General features: G+C 43.5%; 1 protein-coding gene across 1 annotated transcript in view; it reads right to left on the reverse strand.

Moving 5' to 3' along the window:
- LOC126531602 (atrial natriuretic peptide receptor 1-like) overlaps positions 1-20,338 on the reverse strand; it is a 265,340-nt gene that overhangs the window by 14,807 nt on the left and 230,195 nt on the right. Inside the window, exons 14-19 of the mRNA XM_050179200.2 lie at positions 17,598-17,766; positions 14,778-14,927; positions 11,672-11,795; positions 5,769-5,837; positions 4,827-5,001; positions 3,547-3,645 (exon numbers count right to left, since the gene is read on the reverse strand). Of these exons, the coding sequence (XP_050035157.1) occupies positions 3,547-3,645; positions 4,827-5,001; positions 5,769-5,837; positions 11,672-11,795; positions 14,778-14,927; positions 17,598-17,766 (786 nt within the window). The remainder of the gene's footprint in view (positions 1-3,546; positions 3,646-4,826; positions 5,002-5,768; positions 5,838-11,671; positions 11,796-14,777; positions 14,928-17,597; positions 17,767-20,338) is intronic.

Here is a 20,338-nt window from a genome sequence, read left to right on the forward strand (position 1 = left end):
ACTTAAATAAACGCGAAATAGCAAAACACTCGTGTGCCGTGCTTTGGTTGCACGTTAAAGATCCACAGGTAGTCAAAATTAACTCGGAGTCCCTCACTACGGCGGGCCTCGTAAGCAAATCGTGGTTATGGCATGGTAAAACCGCCGCAGCATTTTTCGCCCAACAATGAGGAAGTCTTAGCCTCCTACTGAAGAGCGACAGTTGAGCTCATTAGCATTTCAGTTTCGATTATCTATCTGAGATTGTCCAGAATTATTCACGTTGTAAAAAATGGCAGCATATAAATTTTGCGTGTCTGAAAACAATTATGAGCACCTCGATGGGCGAGCTCCAAGTCTTTTCGTTGCAATCAAATGTGTGGCTATCTTGGCTAACAAGTCAGTCTAATTTACATGTCTACTTTTCTAATTATTATGTCGACCTATTTTTGAAACGTATACGTATCTATACGTCTCTAGTGAAAGAAATCCTGAGGAAATCATGTAATTGTTTTTATTTTTAAGGAACCTCCCATGTATGCTATGAAACACCCTGTACATCCCTTAACTTGCCTTGAATGCCGCATATTAGATAAGGGAAATGGTCAGACTTTTTGAGGGGTAGATAATTAAGTAAAGATTCTTAATGAAGTCAGTGTAGCTGATAAAAAACGTAATTTTATATTTGTAGCCCATGGACATGGGAAATACATTCAAGGTAAATATGTTTTTTGCGTCAGCTATATCGGAAGCTAGCTTCTTTCAGTTTCCTGACTACGGTGCGCATACAGTTCTCATTTGTGACGTCTCAATGTCTGCTCAATGAACAGACTATTTGCTACATTGTTTGTGACTGGCACCTAGTCCGGAGGTAACAAATATTGATGTGCGTGGGCGCTAAAGTGTCAGAACTGTCAACATTACTACATGATGGCTGCATCAGGCGATCAGAAAAGCTCGCGCATGTGGTCTGGAAATCACACGTCGCTTTGAGGTCGCGTGCGTTGTTCTTATATATTTTTCATCTACCTTGTACTCTTTCAAATACGAACTCAAGAACTATTTTCTGTCTCATTAATTTCCTATAATGTGATTTTGCTAATAAGAACCTGTGTAATTACGATTGATTGTGCATCTTTCCACTTCCTTTTGTTTCTGATGTCTGTCATCACTCAGTTTCTTGATTATATTTTGCTTATTTCACCCGCTCTGTATTCTGCTTTATTTCTAATCCAAGGGTCTCGGTGCAGTCTCTGACTTTGGGACCCTTGTCTGTATACCATTTCTTGTAACAAATTGTTATGGACGAATAATAAACTGAAACTGAAACGATGCACGCACCCAGAAAAGCTGAAAATTTGCATATATAATCGCCAGCATATAAATGCCCCGTGCAGCCAGTAATACGTATGAACAATCACTTTGAGAACAAAATCCTGTAAGTTAGACCTTCACGAAACGTACGATTAGCATGAAGAAAAATCGCCATCAACAATTTAGAATTGCCTGATTTAAAACTGATTTCTTCTATGAGTGGTCTACTTCTATACACTAGAAGAAAGGGGGTTAACCGAGGGGCCCCACTTTTAACAATCATATCATGAGAAGCCAACAAACAAAGACAAACCGAAGGAGAACACAAGGGGAAAATACTTGCACATACTAATTGAATTAAAGAAATGATAAATTAATGGCAACGAAAGTGGATGAAGAAACAGCTTGCCGCAGGTGGGGAATGATCCCGCGTCTTCGCATACACGTACGATGCTCTAACCAAATGAGCTACGCGGGTTTATTGACCAGTTGCCTTCACCCAGAAATATCACGTGCTGGTGACGCCTGCGGCAGAAAGGATGTTGATGCGCCACCAAGGTTTGTGAGTAACACTTACACGATTAGTTCTAGTAGTAACACATAAATCCCAAGAAAATGGATAGGGAAACCGCGCCGCGGTAGCTCAATTGATTAGAACATCGCACGTGTAATGTCAAGACCTCCCCACCGTTCCCCGCCTGCAGCACGTTGTTTTTTGCTCCACTTTCATTGCCATTAATTTATCATTTCTTTAATTCAATAACTAAGTACAAGTAGTTTCCCCTACGTTTTCTTTGAAGTCCGTGTTTCTTGGCTTCTCGTGATATACTTGAATACAGATAATTGATAATTAGAACAGTTCTTATAAGGCATGTGATTAATTTGTATGTGAAGCTGAGCGTCAGAATTCTTCCCGACTACGTGGGGGAAGAAGAAGCAGCATTACTCACGCGCAAAGAAAAGTGAAATTATTTCGTTTAGGAAAGATGAAGCCAGAAGTATTGTTCTAGATTACTGCGTACTATGCAGTGGCCTGAAGGATATGCTGCGGGATACCAGTAACAAAACGACTTTCTCCACACGGATGCCGCGAAACTATAAGGAAAATTCATTTTTGTTAACTAATTTCCAGGCGGCAAACACCACCCTTTCTGGAATAGATTACGAGGGCATATTAAACCCGTATTCAGCCAGCACGCATATTAAATCAAAGAAACGTGCAGCCGGGTCCGCTACTTGTTCGACCTACGTGTAAGTCGTAATGGCCAAATTATTCAATAATATTCAAGGCAGCGGCTTGTGCACCATAAGCGAGAATGCTCACGGACCAAGCTGAAAAGCTAAAGGCCAGCGGGTGCTCAAAATTTGCAAGTCAAACTTTCTGTGATGTCAAATAGCATTCAGGGGACTTTTGCGTGGAGCGTGAAGCACGAAACGTTTCCTGCTCCCATTATTTTTAAAGATTCTTGAAAGTGCACCATGTCACTACAAGGCTTTCCAATTTCAAACTCAAAAATAGTGCCAAATTAGACACCGAGGAGAAGGAAAGGACAGGCACCAAAAGGATTGGCGCTCGTCCTGTCCCTCTCGTTCATGTTTTATTCTGCGTTATTGTTGAGCTTGAATCGTGAACCAGCTGGTCGAGTAGCACGTGTTAGTCGTTTTCCAATTTCTTTGAAGTGTCGCGACAGCTGAAGGAATGATTGCTGTTCCGCTCTTGCTGTTTGTGCTCATTTTCGGCAATGTTCTCTATTATTTTGTAGCATGCAGGAGGCGTTGCTTATTACACAGACGCACAAAGAAAAATGAACAAGAAAATGTGAACGGCACTGTTTCAGTATTGCATACTATTGTACTAAGCGTTTTTTCTCTTGTAGATTATTCTCCCATCTAGTTTGTCAAGTATAATGAAAAAGAAATAGAAAAGCTTCACGAAAACACACTGGCGCCTACAGCATCTGCGTTTATTAGCGGCAGAAAGTGGTAATAGCAGCTTAGATTACGTTGCTTATGGTGTAAAGTATACATCTAAGTAGCTCAGGCATGCTACTAAAACACGTAACCAAAATATGAAGGCTAATACAGGTGTGGGTACAGACGTTCCCCTCTCGGTCTTCTCATCCCTTTCACAGAAGTACAAATGGTGCAGGTAAACGAAAGAATGGATTCTTCATCGTTTATGCTTATCTTGTGCAATACGAAATTTGGCACAGTTGATTTAGAGTCCACACAGTTGTTTAACTTAATACTCACGCAGTCCATTCGATTCCATTCTTGAAGCCGTGTTCACAGTGTCCCCAAAAAGGCAGTACCGTGGCATTTTCAATCCAACAACACCTGCTGCACATGCCCCTGTTGAAAGAAATATAAACAGGATGCTGCTATTTATTTGGGCCGAGCTTATGCCCTTCGAACGATGTCTGCATGTTTGATTCTTTATAGGAATCTATTGGTGAGGTTTCTCCTGCCAAGGTAGCAACTCTAAATGCTGACACCCTCCCCCTTTCCTCCCCCCAAAAAAATATAACGAACAGTTAGTTGCATGCTTGACTTCAGAAAAGTTCCAAGTGCAGTCGAACTCTGAACCAAAATTTTCTTAGTGTTGTTTAACAAAATCTCAGTGACTACATAAAACATGAAAATTTCTCAGAAATGACGGGGATTTTCAGTGTTTGATAACATTCTTATTCGAGGTATTTAGACACGACATGGCTGAATCTGCCTGGAAAAGTTTCAGCATTTAAACTAAGTGTTTAAGTTACAATTTGTTGCGTAATCTAACCTTTTTTTTATGTAACTCAGCAGAACATATATAAGCACTCGCGGTGATGTCCGTGTAGTCAAGAATTTCGGTTTCAGTGAGTGGCCAATTATCAATGTGGACTAATTAGGAATGCCCCTGCTACTAACTCTGCATATCCAAATACAGGTATTCCTCTATCATATGAAATCCGCGCAACGTAGATGCCAGCACGAAACCTTGCAGACAATATGTACAGATTTCAATTGAAATAGGTTGTGCGCAATATTGTGTGTATAACTCTTTCATGTCCAAACATTGTGCCACGTGAACGAAAATTGAAACGCATCGCTGACACGAAGACAAGCACTACACTTGTCTTCATCTTTTGTTCCTGTGGGAATTGTCTTTTTGTTTGCGCTAAGGTTCCTCGATAGCAGTGCAAGGCTAACTAGCCCAACAATTTAACCAGAATACGGCTACTAAAGTAATTTCACAGTGCGTCTAATTTGAGATGCATTTCACAGCAAGGCGTTTTGTTTTCGAAAAGAGTTTTCTCTTAACTGCAAAGACAACACACGTACAGCATTAAAAACATAGGTTTGCTGACATACTTTCACTCAAGGCAGACCTCAATTCCGAAGGCGTAATGTTCCAACAAACTGCGACGAACAAGGCAGAATCGATGCTCTCTTTCTTGCCACAAACACTGACAGAGCTCTGATAAATGTCATGGACAGTAGATAAATTACTCTACACCATGTCTTCTACAAAATGCAGAACCATTACTTACCAGTGTGAATGCCAATGCGTAAGTTCAGCTGCTCTCCTGGCCGATGCCGAATCTTGAATGAGAGCACTTGCTTGAGGAGCGCAAGTGACATCCGGGCGATTTCACGTGCATTCATGATGCCGTTCCTGACCGGCAAGCCAGAGACAACCATGTAGGCGTCGCCTATTGTTTCTACCTGCGTAAGAATAAATGAAATAAACATTTCAATGCACATTCAGATATTAAAGTTTTTCATTGTTAAGTACTATATTGGAATGAGTATTAGTGTACTTTACAAAAACGATTAGGCAATCTTATTTCTTGAGGTTCACCAGCTTGTCACTGGCGTAGTGCGGGCTTCCAAGCGCTGAAATATTTTCAGCTATGAGGGCTGACCAAATTTATAATGTGGCATGCCAATAAGCTTAGCTTTTGTAGAATGACTACGAACGTGTGACATAATGATTTGCTAAACATTCCTACTCCAGGTGGCCTCGTTGCAATATATATGTCTCCAGAAGGGTGGTCCATTGGGTCAGCTGGTAGTGTTCAAATAACAGTCAGAAATTTTCGTCATGACGTCCTGTGATATTATAATTTCCGCAGCGCTCATAAATGTTCATTGTGCCCTCCGGAGAATTATTACGAATATAAGGTTTCAAAGACATTTTGCCAACAGAATAAACTTTTCAAAGAATTCCGCATGCCTCAAAGGACCTTCGGAATGAAACGTTTATGAGAAGATCATATGAAAAGAGAGAAGAAAGGCAGGCAGGGAGTTTAATCCCGCTGCATATGGCTTTCTACCCTAAATTGGGGAGCGTGAACGCTATGGGCTAATAATTGCCGGGTTCGGCCCTAACTGTTATCGACAAATATACACATCACGTTCTTGAGCAGGAAACATTTGAGAGAGAAAATTTAGTAAGCGTCAAACACGTAATTCATTCTTGAATTTGTTACCTTGTAGACGTCGAAGCTTTCAATCACAGAATCAAAGCAGGTGTAAAGGTCGTTGAGCAAATCCACCACCTGAAGATGAGAATGTCACGAAAACATGCGAATTACTTACTGCAAGCATGTAGATATTTGTGTAAGTACTGAGAATTAACGCACAGTAAATAACGCCGAAAGTTGGGCTACTTGATGTTGATGCATTCGCTGTGACGTAGATACTAGCGCTAACAAGACTAACTAATGTTTTGATAAATTTTGATTATATTCCTACCTACAGGAGATATTACAATTATTATTAATATTCAGTAAATGTGAAACATGACTGCTTTAACCGCAATGTGAATGATACGTGATCCAGTCGCATAAATGCAAGCGTGTCATAAAAACAAGACTGTGTCCCTCATGGCATGAGCCTTTCAATTAGCCTGACAACGATGGGTAGTACATAGAAAACGTTAGAAAAAAGACAAACCGAGGAGGAGAGAGAGAGAGACGAAAGAAAGGAGAATGGCAGGGATGTTAACAGGAATAAAAAGTCCAGTTCGCGACCTCAAATCAGGGGACGCCACGGAGAGCTAAAGCGGTAAGAAGTAAATAGAGAGAGAGAGAGAGAGAGAAAACAGAAAGGTTAACCGGACTGAGTCCAGTTTGCTACCCTACACGTGGGGAGGGGGAGGGGGAGTGAGATAGAGACGCCATGAGTCTATATCGAACTTTCACATGCACTAAGTTAGGTGCAAGATGTCTACAGCCGGGAACTCAAGTCTGTTGCTTTCAGGTAGTCAAGTGGTCGAATGGCTTTCCGGGCTAATGAACTTTGAGGCCAGGCTTCGAAGACCTTTGTTTGTGTGATTAGTCTATCGTTCAGTCTATTAAAGGCACACTGGAGAGTCTGACGTTGGTTATCGAAGTGAGAACAGTGACACAGAAGATGGCTGATGTTCTCTTCACACTTGCACTTATCGCACATCGGCGAGTCCGCCATACAAATACGATAGCTGTAGGAGTTGGCGAATGCTACTACCACGCACAGCCGACACAGCAGTGTTGCGTCATATCGTGAAAGGTTTGCTGGTAATTTCAGTTTCAGTGATGGGTCGAGGCTGTATAAATGACAGTTAGAGTTCTGTGGTGTATGCCAGTAACTGAACGTGATGGTACGAGCGAGACTGCGAAGCTCTCTTTCATCGTCTACTCTCGATAAAGGTATAAGGAGTGTCGGTGCTCCAGCCTGGGCACCTCGGGCAGCGTGATCGGCAAGGTGATTACCAATGATGCCACAATGTCCCGGACGTCACTGAAAAATTCTATCATGTTCTCGTTCAGAAGCGCAATGGCAAATTTCGTTGATTTGGGACACGAGCTGCTTGTAATTACCTCGTCGCAAACCTCGCAAGCTTTGGAGGGCTGCTTTCGAATCCCAAAATATTGCCCATTTGCTAGGAGGTTCTTTTTCATTGTATTCGACAGCAGCGCGAAGAGCGGCCAGTTCGGAACCTGTAGACGTTGGTCCGTATGAAGTCTTAAACTTGGTGAAGACCGATTGAGGTGGTATAACAATGGCATATCCGTTGAACTTTGAGTGACCGAACCGTCCATGTAAACATGGATTCGGTCAGCGCACGAACAATGTAAAAGTTCCAATGTGACCTGCTTGAGAGCCGCGGTGGTCAAGCCTTCTTCGCGATTCCTGGAACAGCAAGGTACGCAGGAGGCTTTTTCACGCACAACAGTAGGGATGGCGTTTTTGTTGCGGGCGAGTAACTCAATGACAAGGAGTGCTAGATAGCCGCAACTGACCTGGAAAACGCTGCCTGGAGTTTTTTCTCAGACAAGCGAGCGAAATGGTGGTCAGGGACTCTGGATATATGGCGAACATGCGCCCGGTTTGCGTCGACAGCTATACAAGTCGCTATTAGGTGGTTTCTCGGGATGGCAATTGTTCTTACGGTTGAAGCACATCACCCAGAGCCGATGCGCAGGAACAATTCATTCACATCACAGCATATAATAAAAATCACTACAATGGTTAGACCTAAAATTGCTAGGGCAGGTTTGTTGCCCTTAAAAAACGTAACAATATTTCCGTAGCCATCTGCTTCACCGAGTCTTGAGGATGGGATTTCCAAATGATTTCTTCTGAGATTGGTCTGCCATGGGAACGCGAGCTAGAGCAGGCAGGAGCAATCGTCTCTGTGCACTGTATCATGGACATGTAGTCATAAACAACATGCTGAGCGATCTTTTTGCCATCGCAGTCACCTAAAGTAACGTTGTCAGCCATTCCAGTACGAATGGGAAAAGCTTTTGTAAATGTTACTCCTAGCCATAGCATAGAAAGCAGGGTAGCCTCGCGTGGGCGTGTAGTCCTAATAAAAAGCTAAGTCCAGATGGTACAGTCGCTTGTTTCAAAAACATCGCGGGTTGTACACGAAGAAAGACATGTCTCGTGAGCTGGTACAGTCGCTTGTTTCAAAAGCATCGCGGGTTCTACACGAAGAAAGACATGTCTCGTGTTAGCCTGCCACGTATTCTCACTACATCTGACCGTCACAACGTATCGTTTCCTGTGTCGTGCCTTCAGGATTGGACAAAGCAGCGTTATTGACATGTTCATTACTTATAATGCCGCAGTGCCTTGAAAACAACCGAAATGTGACGTGGTACTCTTTCTCAGTCAAGGTATAACTCATCTTTCTGATGGCGGTTACTAGGTCATGTACTCCGCACCGTATGGCTGCTAGTGAGCATTCCAGTGCCACCTTCTAATCCCTTAATACGAACGATCTTCAGTGATGTTCTTGGCTGTCGAGACGAAGTGCAGTACGAAGCGCTGCAAGTTCCGCAGCCGCCGAAGTGGTCTTGGAACTGATGGTGGTGGCTGTCGCAGGAAAATACGATGGTAGTGGAAGAATTCGTCAGAGCCAGTGTCACTCACTATCATGACTGCGGGTATGGAGCATGCTTTCAACCACGAGCATCCGGTAATGCTTGACAGGTGCCACGAAGGGTGTTTCATATATGCCACCTCTATAGGGCGTAAGTGGTGCAGGATTACACTACTTTAGGCTTTAACTGACTTCATTGCAAGTTGACTTAGTATGGTTATTACGTTCGTTAGTAATAGATTGCTTGAAAAGGGCACTAAGTAGTAGCTTAAGCTCAATTTAGACTTCTTTAGCGCAGGAGACCGAGGAACAGTGCGTTATAGAGCATCGCACTCACAGACGCACAAGAAGTCTAAATTGAGCTTAAGCTACTACTTAGTGCCCTTACCTGTACTGGGTGGCACCAGTAAGACCAACCTCCGTGCCCTCCAGTCTGTACAAGCTCAAGCTCTACGAATTCGCCTTGGACTTCCCAGACGTGCATCCACGGCAGCAACAATAGCCATCGCGCATGACCACCCTATCGATACGTATCTTCAAGTCGACGCTTTAAGGATGCATATCAGACACTTCGCGCGACTTCCATCGCATCATCTCGCCTCCCTTTCTGCCGCTCGACCTCGTTCAGCGTTTAGCAGGATTATTGCCGCTAACCACGGAACTTTACCATCAAACTTCACGCCTGCAGCACGACCATCTATACCGCTGTGGTGCCTCCATCCACTCCAGGCTCTTCTTGTTATTCCCGGTATCAAAAAGAAAATGAAGATGTCATCTTTCGCCCTCAAACAAACCGTGCTTTCATTCCTACATGACAAACACAAAGAACGCATCCACGTTTACACGGATGGTTCTGTCTCCTCTAATAGTTCAGCTGGAGCAGTGGTAATTCCCGCAGAGTCTGTCACCCTCAAGTTCAACACGTCTCACATTACCTCATCGACGGCTGCAGAACTCGCAGCTATCCGTGCTGCTCTAGAGTTTATTTGTCACAAATCGTCACAGTCATGGTCCCTCTTATGTGACTCGAAGGCAGCTCTCCAGTGTCTGATGTCCCCTTTCAACCACGGACCAAATATGCAACTAGTGGCGGACATCCGACTACTCCACCATCACGCAATCAACAAGGGGCACAACATCATCTACCAGTGGATACCGGGTCACTGCGGAATTTCGGGCAATCACAGTGCAGATGATGCCGCCCGATCGGCCCACGATGGTGCCCGCGTTATCCCAATACCACTGTCACGAACAGACGAAGCCACAAGTCTTCGCTCCCTCGCCCGCGAGCTGACGCAGAATCTGTGGAACACCAATGAGTTCAGGAACGCACGTCTCCACAGATTGGATCCATGTCTGCAACTCCGTCTACCACCAGGGTTACTACGAGCGGAAGCCACACTTCTGTGCCGCCTGTGGCTCGGCGTGGCATTCACGAACTCATATTCATTCCGCATTGGAATGGCTGACAGCCCTACTTGCGACACCTGCGGCTGTGAGGAGACGATTGAGCACCTCCTTTGTGACTGTCCCAGCTACAAAGTGCCAAGAACAGTGCTCGTGACCACGCTCGAAAAACTGGACAATCGCCCCTTTACAGAAGAAAAAGCTCTAGGACACTGGTCCAGACGGGCTTCGGCACTCAAGGCCTTAAGGGCTTTGCTGAAGTATTTAAGGACATGCGAATTGTGCGATCGCCTTTGAGTGTTGTATCGCGTACTATCGCGCTACTGCGTGAATTTTCCGATTTCTCTTTTTTTCTCCTCTTCTTCTTCTTTCTCCTTTTATTCCCTTTATCCCTTTCCCCAGCACAGGGTAGCCAGCCGGTACTTACACTGGCTAACCTCCCTTTCTTTCCTCCTCTTTGTCTCTTTCTCTCTCTTAGACTTCTTTAAACTGCCTGATAAGGGAAAACAATGTGTGCCTAAGAAGAAATACCGAAAGCTAAAGGAGTGACGTTTCAGTAACAATGCTAAAAAAAGGAAGCACGAAAGCCCGCTATTATAAGTGGAAATGAGACATTTTTTTGACCAATCAAACATATAACTTGAATGGCGGGCACAATAAGCATTTGTCAAATTTTAGCGATTTGTTTCAGAACTCACACTGCATTTGGAGCCCTCGCACTATATGAGTCTTCGTCCGACAACCTGAGCGATGTCCCTTTCCTCCATATGATCTCGCGGTAGGGTTGGGCAGAGACTCTAAATAAATTATTCTGTGTACTTTTAAAAAGTGTATATTTACTTCTTTTATTTATTACTTGAAACATCATCATTGTACTAACGTCATATTTTTCAACGTATAATCACCCTTTCCTTGAACCTTTCCCTTCTCCACTCCCACCACTCCCTCCCCCAAAAAAAGACAGACACACGAAGCTCTGGTTTTCTTGAAATAAAAACTGGGACAAAATGCTTCAGGATCTGCGAAGAGCGCGCCACACTGCATCCTTGCGCCCTCTGATGATGCAAGCGCCTGCTGTCGAGACGTGGCATAGCGCAAGCGCAGTGAGCGCAGCACATTACACTAAGAGAGTGGCGTTCGTCTCAACCATTCTGACGCGCGACGCTGTTCCTCACGCGACGCCGGCCGAAACAGACAGCGCGCGCTTTTAGCGTAATCTGCTGCACTGGTTGCGATTCAGACAGGAGGCTGGCTGGAAGTGGGCGTATTTGCCGGCACGCGAGTACGAAAGGAGGTGCATGCGCAATGCGGTTGTCTCAACATCAGACGCTTGCGTCGTCAGAGAGCGAAAAAATTCAGTTTGGTACGCGCTGGCAGATCCCCGCAATATTTTTGTCCCCACCTCTGCTAAGAACACTACTTGAAGATAGAGTAAATAGCTCAGGGGTTACAGGTAACCTAATTGCATTCGCAAGGGCTAAGGTAAATGCTCAGGTTATAGCGTTCAGTTCGTTATTCCAAGGATTTGTAGCGATCTGAATAAAGCGGACATAATAATGACACCTTTTCCCCGTTACCGTGGCAGAAAAACGTCGGCAAAGAAAATTTAATTACCTGCATAGGAGTGCTTTGGGCAGATAGCGATGTAAATCCCACGATGTCGCTAAAGTAAATGGTGACGATGTCGTATGATTCAGCACGGACTGCTTGACCCTTAATGAGCTGGCTCGCTACTGATCTGCAAGTGAAAAAAAAAAAGGTTGTTTTTAATGAGACGCCAAGAACTGCTTCCAGAAGAAATCTAGAATTCTAGAATTCTAGAAGAAAACTAGAACTGCGATATCAAAAATGAAATAAAAGTGCTGCTGTGACATAAGAAATAAGGGGCGTATTTGTAGTCAAGGGTCGGACAAAAATTTTCCTGTTCAGGTAACATCCATAAAGAATGAAGAAGTTGCCGTGACGGACCAAGTCAACATGAAAATGCAAAGATGTTTTGGAGCCCGTAAGGGTTTTTTGGTCACGCTAAGGAGGATATTTTATACGCACATATGTCATGCTGAGCGAGAGTATATAGCAGGTATGTTTCCAATTGCCTTGTTGATAATGTCGGATCATTTAAAGAGTGCAGCTAAACGAAACCATGAAGATCTACTTTGAGAAATCCGCTTAGTTTGGACTACTGACTGACGAAAAAGTGTTTATTATAGAAACGCTATATTTAAGGCTTTGCGAGCATCTGTGTTATAATTTGACCCAGACTCCAGTGTTCTATAAAGCTCTTCCTTATGGTGCACAGCAAATTCTTCACGTAGAGAAGTTATAAGAACCGTTATTAGTTTGAAACTGGATTTGCTCTGCCCATCCATCCGTCTTGTTTGTTGCTGTTACGACCTTCGTCAAGATTTGTCGTCATTGTGCCATCAGCGTTGGCCTATATCCTCTTCGTCAGCTTCGCCATCGTGTAACTGTGCAGATCTTTACTTCGGAAGTGGACGCAATAACCCCTGCGATATCATGCAGCTTTAGTGCGTGTGGAAGATTGTGAGGGATTCTAAGCGATCCACATAGATTCTGAGAGTGGCGGCTGGTTGGTTGGTTCATGAGGTTTAGCGTACTAACCAATTCAAATTAGAACAACTTGTTCAGCTCATTTCTGGCCATGGAGAGCACATTTGCATAAAAACCAACCAAATGTTATTGACTTAAAACTGAATTGTTATTATAATTATTAATAACATAGTAATTAGTTTGTTGAGCTATGCACAACTGGAAAGTCCCTCAAGCTTACTGAAAACGGTACTAAAGGTTATGCGTTAAATTTTTTCTGCTTAAATCAGAGTTTTGAGGTACCAGCACCACGTAGCATATACCAATAATACGTTGGGCGTCGTTACAACACTGCGGCTATTGCTGAAAGCTGGGCTATTTGGCTACTCGTGCTACAAAACGTGATTAGAGCGCTAAGAAACACAATGACATTAAGACGGACTGATAGGTGATTTGAGTGATATGGCACGCAATCGGAAATTTGGACGCAAGCATGTGTTTCTTGCATGTAGTTATGCAGAGTGAAGCCAGTTGATACGAAGCGCCGGACCCGTGCTTTTAGTGTTCGTCTTCGTCCTGCTTAGCGCCGTACCCATGTTTATTAAAAAGAATACTTGTTGCTGTGGAAGGCGCCGTAGTGGCAGGCGCTGGATTAATTTTGTCTAGCTGATGTTCTTTAACGTGCACCTAATTCTAGGCGTACGAGTAGTTTCGCACTTCGCCTCAGTGCGAATGCAGCCACTATGGCCGGGAGTTCACCTCGCGACCTCAGCAGTACAAGACGAATGCCAACAATGTGTGCGTACAATGTGTGTATATGTGTGCGTGCAACAGTGAAAAATTGTAGGGGATGAAGACGCAATTTTGTGTTGCGCACATCGCAATGAAGCTGTCCTTGAGAATATAGTGGTGTTCGCTGTGAAAGCTTGCTGCTGTTGTTGTAGTAGATGCGTTAAGAGCCGCAGTAATGATGAAGCTCTGCTAAGTTGTTTCTTTTACTGAGTGCACTCCAATGCAGCTATACAAGCTGCATAATATTCGTGAAAAATTATAACGAACTTCGCTTGCTCACAATAGTTTGACGCTTCCGTGGTCTAGCCCTGGACAATAATCGAAGGCTTTGTGTTTCTCGTGTTGTTAAATAAAGTGGTGACGAAAAAAAAAGCGATTATCAATAATTTCGGATTTGCTACAATGTTGTTGTCACTTGGTACCCAAACAGAGACACGTTATGAATGATGTTGACAATATGTGAAAGTCTGAATATGTCGGGTGTAAACAGTAGGACTGAATAAGCACATTCTTCACGCAACCGAAAGTGAAGTCGAGGTTTTGACAGAAGCCCCGTCTGTTCGGGAAGCATCATGAAGGACTGTATACATTCTTTCAGTGGTTGGTGTCCTTCTTTTTATCCTTCTTCATAAACGAAAGTGCTTGAATCACGTTCATCCATTAGTGTAAATAACAGGAAGTGTAAATATTGAAGTGTGTTGAGCATATAGTGGCGCTTAGCGATACAGGTGCAGCGTTTACCTGTCCGTTAGCGTTTTCTATCCACATTTTTAGGTAATATTCAAAATTAAAGCCAATATTATTTTAAAGAACGGCAGTGTTTCCGGAAGAGCCAAATGTTAATACAGGAAGATAACGTCGATAAGCAGCAAGCACCGTTTAATATGACAGGGACAGATTTCCTTGTCGCCGCAACGCACAAGCGATACGATCACAAGTCCCTGTGGCACGTCCTTCGTCAAAGTGTGGAAGCCAGAACGGGTGCCATGCTGTGCATTCATATTTCAAACGTAATTTTGCTCAGTGTATGGCTGTCTAAAAATTTAAAGTAGAACATTTGTTAGTCCTGCGCTCCTCGAGGAAATAATAAAAAGAAAAAGAAAAGCGTCGTCAGTTATCAAGCTAGCACTGTAGCTTAGGACCTTCTGTTACACAAGATCAACAATTTAAGACTTTTCACAGCAGATCTTGTTAGTATTGAAAGATTACGCTACCACAGTTCGTCAGAATGATCTAAAAGAAAGCAGCCAAGATTTGCCAACAGGTGTGCTATTTGTTACTCCATGATTAAAGCGGTAAACCACTCATATATTGCTGGCACTCAGCAGACTTCGCACTACCGATAGCACTGGGGTAAATATAAATACACCACGCATACTTAGGCAAGAGCTGGTAAAGTAGATCTTCGGCTTTTCTCTTTTCTTCGAGATAGTCAGCAGTTCTTTCTTCCACGAGAGACTCCAAGTTGTTGGCGTACTGTTCCATCCGTGACAAGAGGTTGTCCAGGATGTTCCCGCTCTCGGATTCTCTGTAGTAAAATATGTCCGTTCGGGATTATTCCTATTACATATTACAATAAATGTGTAGAATGTGTAGAACTTACCGGGAATTAACGAATCGCTGATTTGACAAAAGTTATTTGTAACGGAAAGCACACAAATGAGAGGAAAGTGCAATTGGGAGACGGCAAGGATTAAGTCAAAACGATCGATGGTTCGGATGACGCAAGGCGTGATGGCTAAGTTAAGATTTGTCATCCATGATACTCTTTCACTAGCTGGTTCCTGCAGACAATCTGCTTTAGGCCTGCTGCATCAAAGCAAACAGCTTAGTACAGACCAATGTCTAACCCCACCCCCTAGCACCAGTGCTTTTGCGATGAAGTGGAAGGATTTTCCAAGACTCGTTCCTTCAATAATCTCCATTCTAATGTTATAAATACCTCAATGAAATGGGAATTGGGGAAAGCACATCCAACTGAAAACATGTAACTTATAAAACCACAACTTCAGTAACGGCACTGTAATTTGTAATAAAAGCATGAACACATGAAATAAATTATGGCTACTATGCAATAGCACACACACACACACACACACACACACACACACACACACACACACACACACACACACACACACACACACACGCACACGCACACGCACACACACACATACACACACACACACACACGCACACACACACACACACACACACGAACACGCACACGCACACGTACACGCACACACACACACACACACACACGGCTTTGGTACTGAATTGTTCTGAAGCAACCCTAAACCACAGTCAGACATTTTGAACACGTATCTGGGTACAGAAGGATAATCTATGGTCAATACAGTTGCGCTAGGCGCCACAGGAACGTCCCAAAAATCTAAATAGAAAAAAATCTTGCACGCCTCTTTGGGGTCTCCCGGCCGCTTCTTCATATGGTCAGCAGGTTTTATACACAAGACGACGCAGGTCTAAAAGCTGTTATTTGATCGATGAACGAGAGCCCCAACGTGGCGAAAGCATACATGCAGGCTCTGTGTTCTGCGAAGGGAAGAGACGCTCGCCCTCTGTGCGCCACTGATCCTTGCGTGAAACGCCCATTCCGTGGCCGTCACGATTAGGGCGATCATGGGCGGACAATAGAGCAGCCCTTCTTTTGCTTCTCCTTTCCTGTTGCCTGACGCGACCCGTCGCAGTCGCAGCACTTAACAGATTTGTTAAGATGGAGTAGGTGAGAGTACGCGGCCTGTAGGAGAGAGCGCCCTGGTGAAAGTAACAAAGGCGAGCACGATACTGGTGTGGCCGCGTAGTCGTTCGTCAAATGCCTGTAACATTGCTATTAAGGCATCATATCGAGCAAAAAATTGCAGAGTATGCTCACTGTAAACTAGTACACAGTTGCCATTATATAACAAATTTTCCAGTTCGTACTGGTTCAGGGGCTTTAAGCTTTAAATAACTTAAACACCCTGCCCACTCACACCCGCAGGCACAAATTTAAATTGTGCGTTGAGCGACCGATGATCACGACGTTGGGAACTTCGAAAGCCGTAGATTGAAATAGACACGTGTCGTAAAAATGAGGTGGCCTCTACGAACTGCTGCATCATGAAATGTACGAGTGACAAGTATACTTTTATTCTGTATACCATCCTAAGTTAGACAAATCAGTCAATACAACTATTGCCCAGCCAAAAGCGGTGCATAGCACGCGCATTATTCCCGCCGCCGCTTTCTTACTTTTTTTTTTCGTATAGTTATCTATTTCGATTACGGCAAAAATTATACATGATGCATCAGGAGTGCTTCTAGCCATGCGGCAAGACACACTGGCTTACTTCCCACTAACGCATCCGACTTGCCGCATATTACTCTACCATGTAACACGTTGTAATGCTGCGGCCATTAGGGAACGCTGCCGAAGTCATGTGTCCCAAATCAGCAATAAAGCGTGCACTAATGCTCTTCATAAAGTAAACGTCCTAGATTCTTCTCGCTTTTCTCCGTAGATAATAGCCAAATGGCACGGGTAACGATTACGCTCAATATGGAAAGGTTAGCCGACACTAGCGCAAGTAAACCCGCGGGAAACCCTTCGGGCGAAAACGGGCGACGACCCACTCGCCGGCATCTCTTCCGGTGCAGCAGCAACGTGATAGCCCAGCTCTTCTTCACTGTGATCACTGCGGTTGCCATCACCGTAGCAACAAAGCGACTGCATCACCAGGCCGTTCAAACGCGCAGTCGGACGCCGGCTCAATAGAGCGAGAGAAGTATAGAGGAACGTGAGTTTATATAACACAACTTGCACAAGTGCTAACCTCGGATATAGCACAGTGTCTCAAAAGGCTCTGGTACAGTGAACAAATTGCATCGGATATGGTCAAGCGTTTCCAAAGTCTTGGATAGATTTCCAGCAATGGGGAACCAGATCCCTAGGTCTTTCTATGGGTGCAACAACACCTTAATAGAGCTTCGCTTTGTTTGACGCATGAGTTGCTCGCATTTGAATATATATCCATGTTTGTTTACAGTATCATCATAATATTACTGCTTTGGTGAAAGGGTCATAGTTCCGTTCGTAAACAAGCGCTTGAGGCCTGAATGCTTGCACCGGGAACTGAGGGTGCGTGCACTGGCTGTACAAAAACGCAAGATAACTTGTTCTGTTGCTTCTACTTACTTATTCAGCTTTCTGATAAGCGGTTTCAAAGACTGAAAGTCGGGTCTCTCATTTGAGTCACCAGCCCAGCATTTTGTGATAAGTTGTCGAACTTCGTCCGGACACTCGACTTCGTCGAACACAGGCCGGAAAAGTGGCTTGGATTCAGATATTACTTGTTCCACGATCTCTGGGGGGAGAAAACAAAATTTGCAAGTTAGATATGAGATTAATTCCCAGACACAGCTTAGTGTACTCGTTGTATAAGCAAGGTTTTATATATATATATATATATATATATATATATATATATATATATATATACAGTAGAACATAAATACTAGTCAAACAAATACCCAAATTATTGGGGGAATTAATAACGGTCGCCGCCGCACAATTGGTGGTGCAATGCGCACGCTATGCAGAGGTTGTGGGTTCGGCTCCCACCGGAGACAAATGATCTTTTCGTCCACGTTTATTTCCCTTCATGATTTTCTAGATTATAATTAAAACGTCAGGTAATTTGCTTGATGCTTTCCTTGGCTTCATTGTTTGTTGAATTTATATGGTCAGGATTAACGAAAGTCGAGCTCCTCATTTCCCCTTCTCTTGTTTATTATATATATATTTATTTATTTATTTATTTTATTTATTTCATACTGCAGACCTAAAACAGGTCCAAGCAGGGTGGTTAAACACAACAATATTACAATGCATTATTCAATCAAGTAAGGTGGTAAGACACAACAGTAATACAATGAGTCAAACAATTGAAACAGGCAACAACGAGTTATTCCAGTCTGTTATAGTTCGGGGAAAAAAAGAATACTTGAATACATCCGTCCGTGCAAAATAAGGTGTTAGTGAATTCGGATGATGGTGTCGAGTATGCCTAGACGTTGTACTGAACAGATACGATGCAGGATTAATTGATAAGTCTCGATTAATAAGCATGGTAAGAAATCGAATTCTTAAGTGTTGCCTTCTCTGCTGAAGGACTTCGATGCCATTATCACGCATTATTCGTGAGGGGGAATCATAGCGAGAGAATTTAGAATATATGAATCGTACGGCTTTTTTCTGTACCCTTTCGAGACATTTAATATTTTGTTTAGTAAACGGGTCCCAAACAACACATGCATATTCAAGTTTAGGTCTAATTAATGAATAATAAGCAAGCAGTTTTACATTAGGTGGGGAATTTCTAAGTTTATGTCGCAAAAAGTATAATTTACGCAAGGCTGAAGAACAGATATTATCAATGTGTAAATTCCACGATAAGTTGTTAGTAATTGTGACGCCCAAATACTTATATTTTGTTACTTCCTGCAAGGCCAACGAACCCAACGTGTAACTAAAGGTTAGTGGAGCTTTCTGACGAGTGAAGCGAAGAAAGACTGTCTTTTCAGCGTTAAGCCGCATTCCCCATGTTTTGCACCAATCAGCAATGCCAGCTAGAGAAGCATTTAAATCAGTTTGATCATTGGTTGAAGTGATTTCCTTAAAAAGCACACAGTCGTCAGCAAACAACCTAATTTGCACGCTGGGATGGATTGAAGTAGTAATATATATTTGTATGAGCTACGCCATTATCGGGCTAAAAATTTTTAAAAGAGAAAAATCACACGCATATATATGGCGTAGCTCAGACAAGCAGGCTATCGCAATAATGTATGCGTACGTGTTTCTTTCTTGCTGAACATTTTTTATAGACACCTACGAAGTTGCCTCTAATTCCGAGGAACCATACGCGTTTCTTTGAATTATCTTTTCTCAATTACTTAAACCCGAATATATCGTCTGATAAATAAGAAGTATACGTTTTTTGCGAGAAGTACTGCCTACAAAACAGTACGCTTTGCTCGGCAGAATCCCGAGCGAAACAGTGCACAGGCACACGGGTAATGCATTAGAGAAGCAAGAAGAGGACCAGTCACGCGACCACACGTGAAAGATATGTGCCACTATGCTGCTGTATCGGCGGCGCTTTATCTGGTGGAGCAATAAACAATCACAGAAGCGTTACTCTCAAATGTACAGACGTACTTATCTAAAGTGAGGGAGGGGGGAGTGCCGTAGCATGCGTTTGCACCGTCTAATGTAGGTGGTTGGGCAGAGGGAACGTTAAAAAAGCTGTGCCAAGGCTTCAACAGAAGACATAGACATCAGAAACTTATTGAACACATAAGCACAGTGGTGTACGTACGCGTAAGTGCACTGGATGTTACGATAAAAGCTGCGTAACGGCAGTTTGACTGCTCCCTCCACTGGTCGCACTGTCAGCGTACTGCAGGGGCAGCCGCTGTAGCACGCGATAGGCTGGAGGAAGCGATAAGGCACGTATTTACCTCTTTTCAACTACTGGTGCCTAATGGGTGTAAATGAGGGTATTTTTTATAAAATGGAGCTATCGAAGCAGTGAAAGCAAAGCGAGAAACGCTAGTAGCGGTAAGCGGCCTGTTAGGTAATGCATGCACCAAAGAAGCTAGCTCTAACCAGTAGTCTACAATAGACAGCGGAAACGCACTTCCGAGGAGACAGCTCCTGCTTTCTAGACAAGTGTTCTGGAAGCTGAATTTACTACAACTATTTCCGGCTGTGTTACTGCCTGCTCCAGGGAGGCAAGAGTTTAGAAGGGCAGAAATAACCTGAGGCCTTGCTTGCATGGTTGACCTTCAATATATATTGGTAACTTGGTGAGAAGCATTACTAAGGCAAATCAGTTCGGCGGAAATCCGCAAGATGGAGAAATTTCCATAATA

The sequence above is a fragment of the Dermacentor andersoni genome, chromosome 5 (genome assembly GCF_023375885.2).
Source record: "Dermacentor andersoni chromosome 5, qqDerAnde1_hic_scaffold, whole genome shotgun sequence".
Lineage (NCBI taxonomy): Eukaryota > Metazoa > Arthropoda > Arachnida > Ixodida > Ixodidae > Dermacentor > Dermacentor andersoni.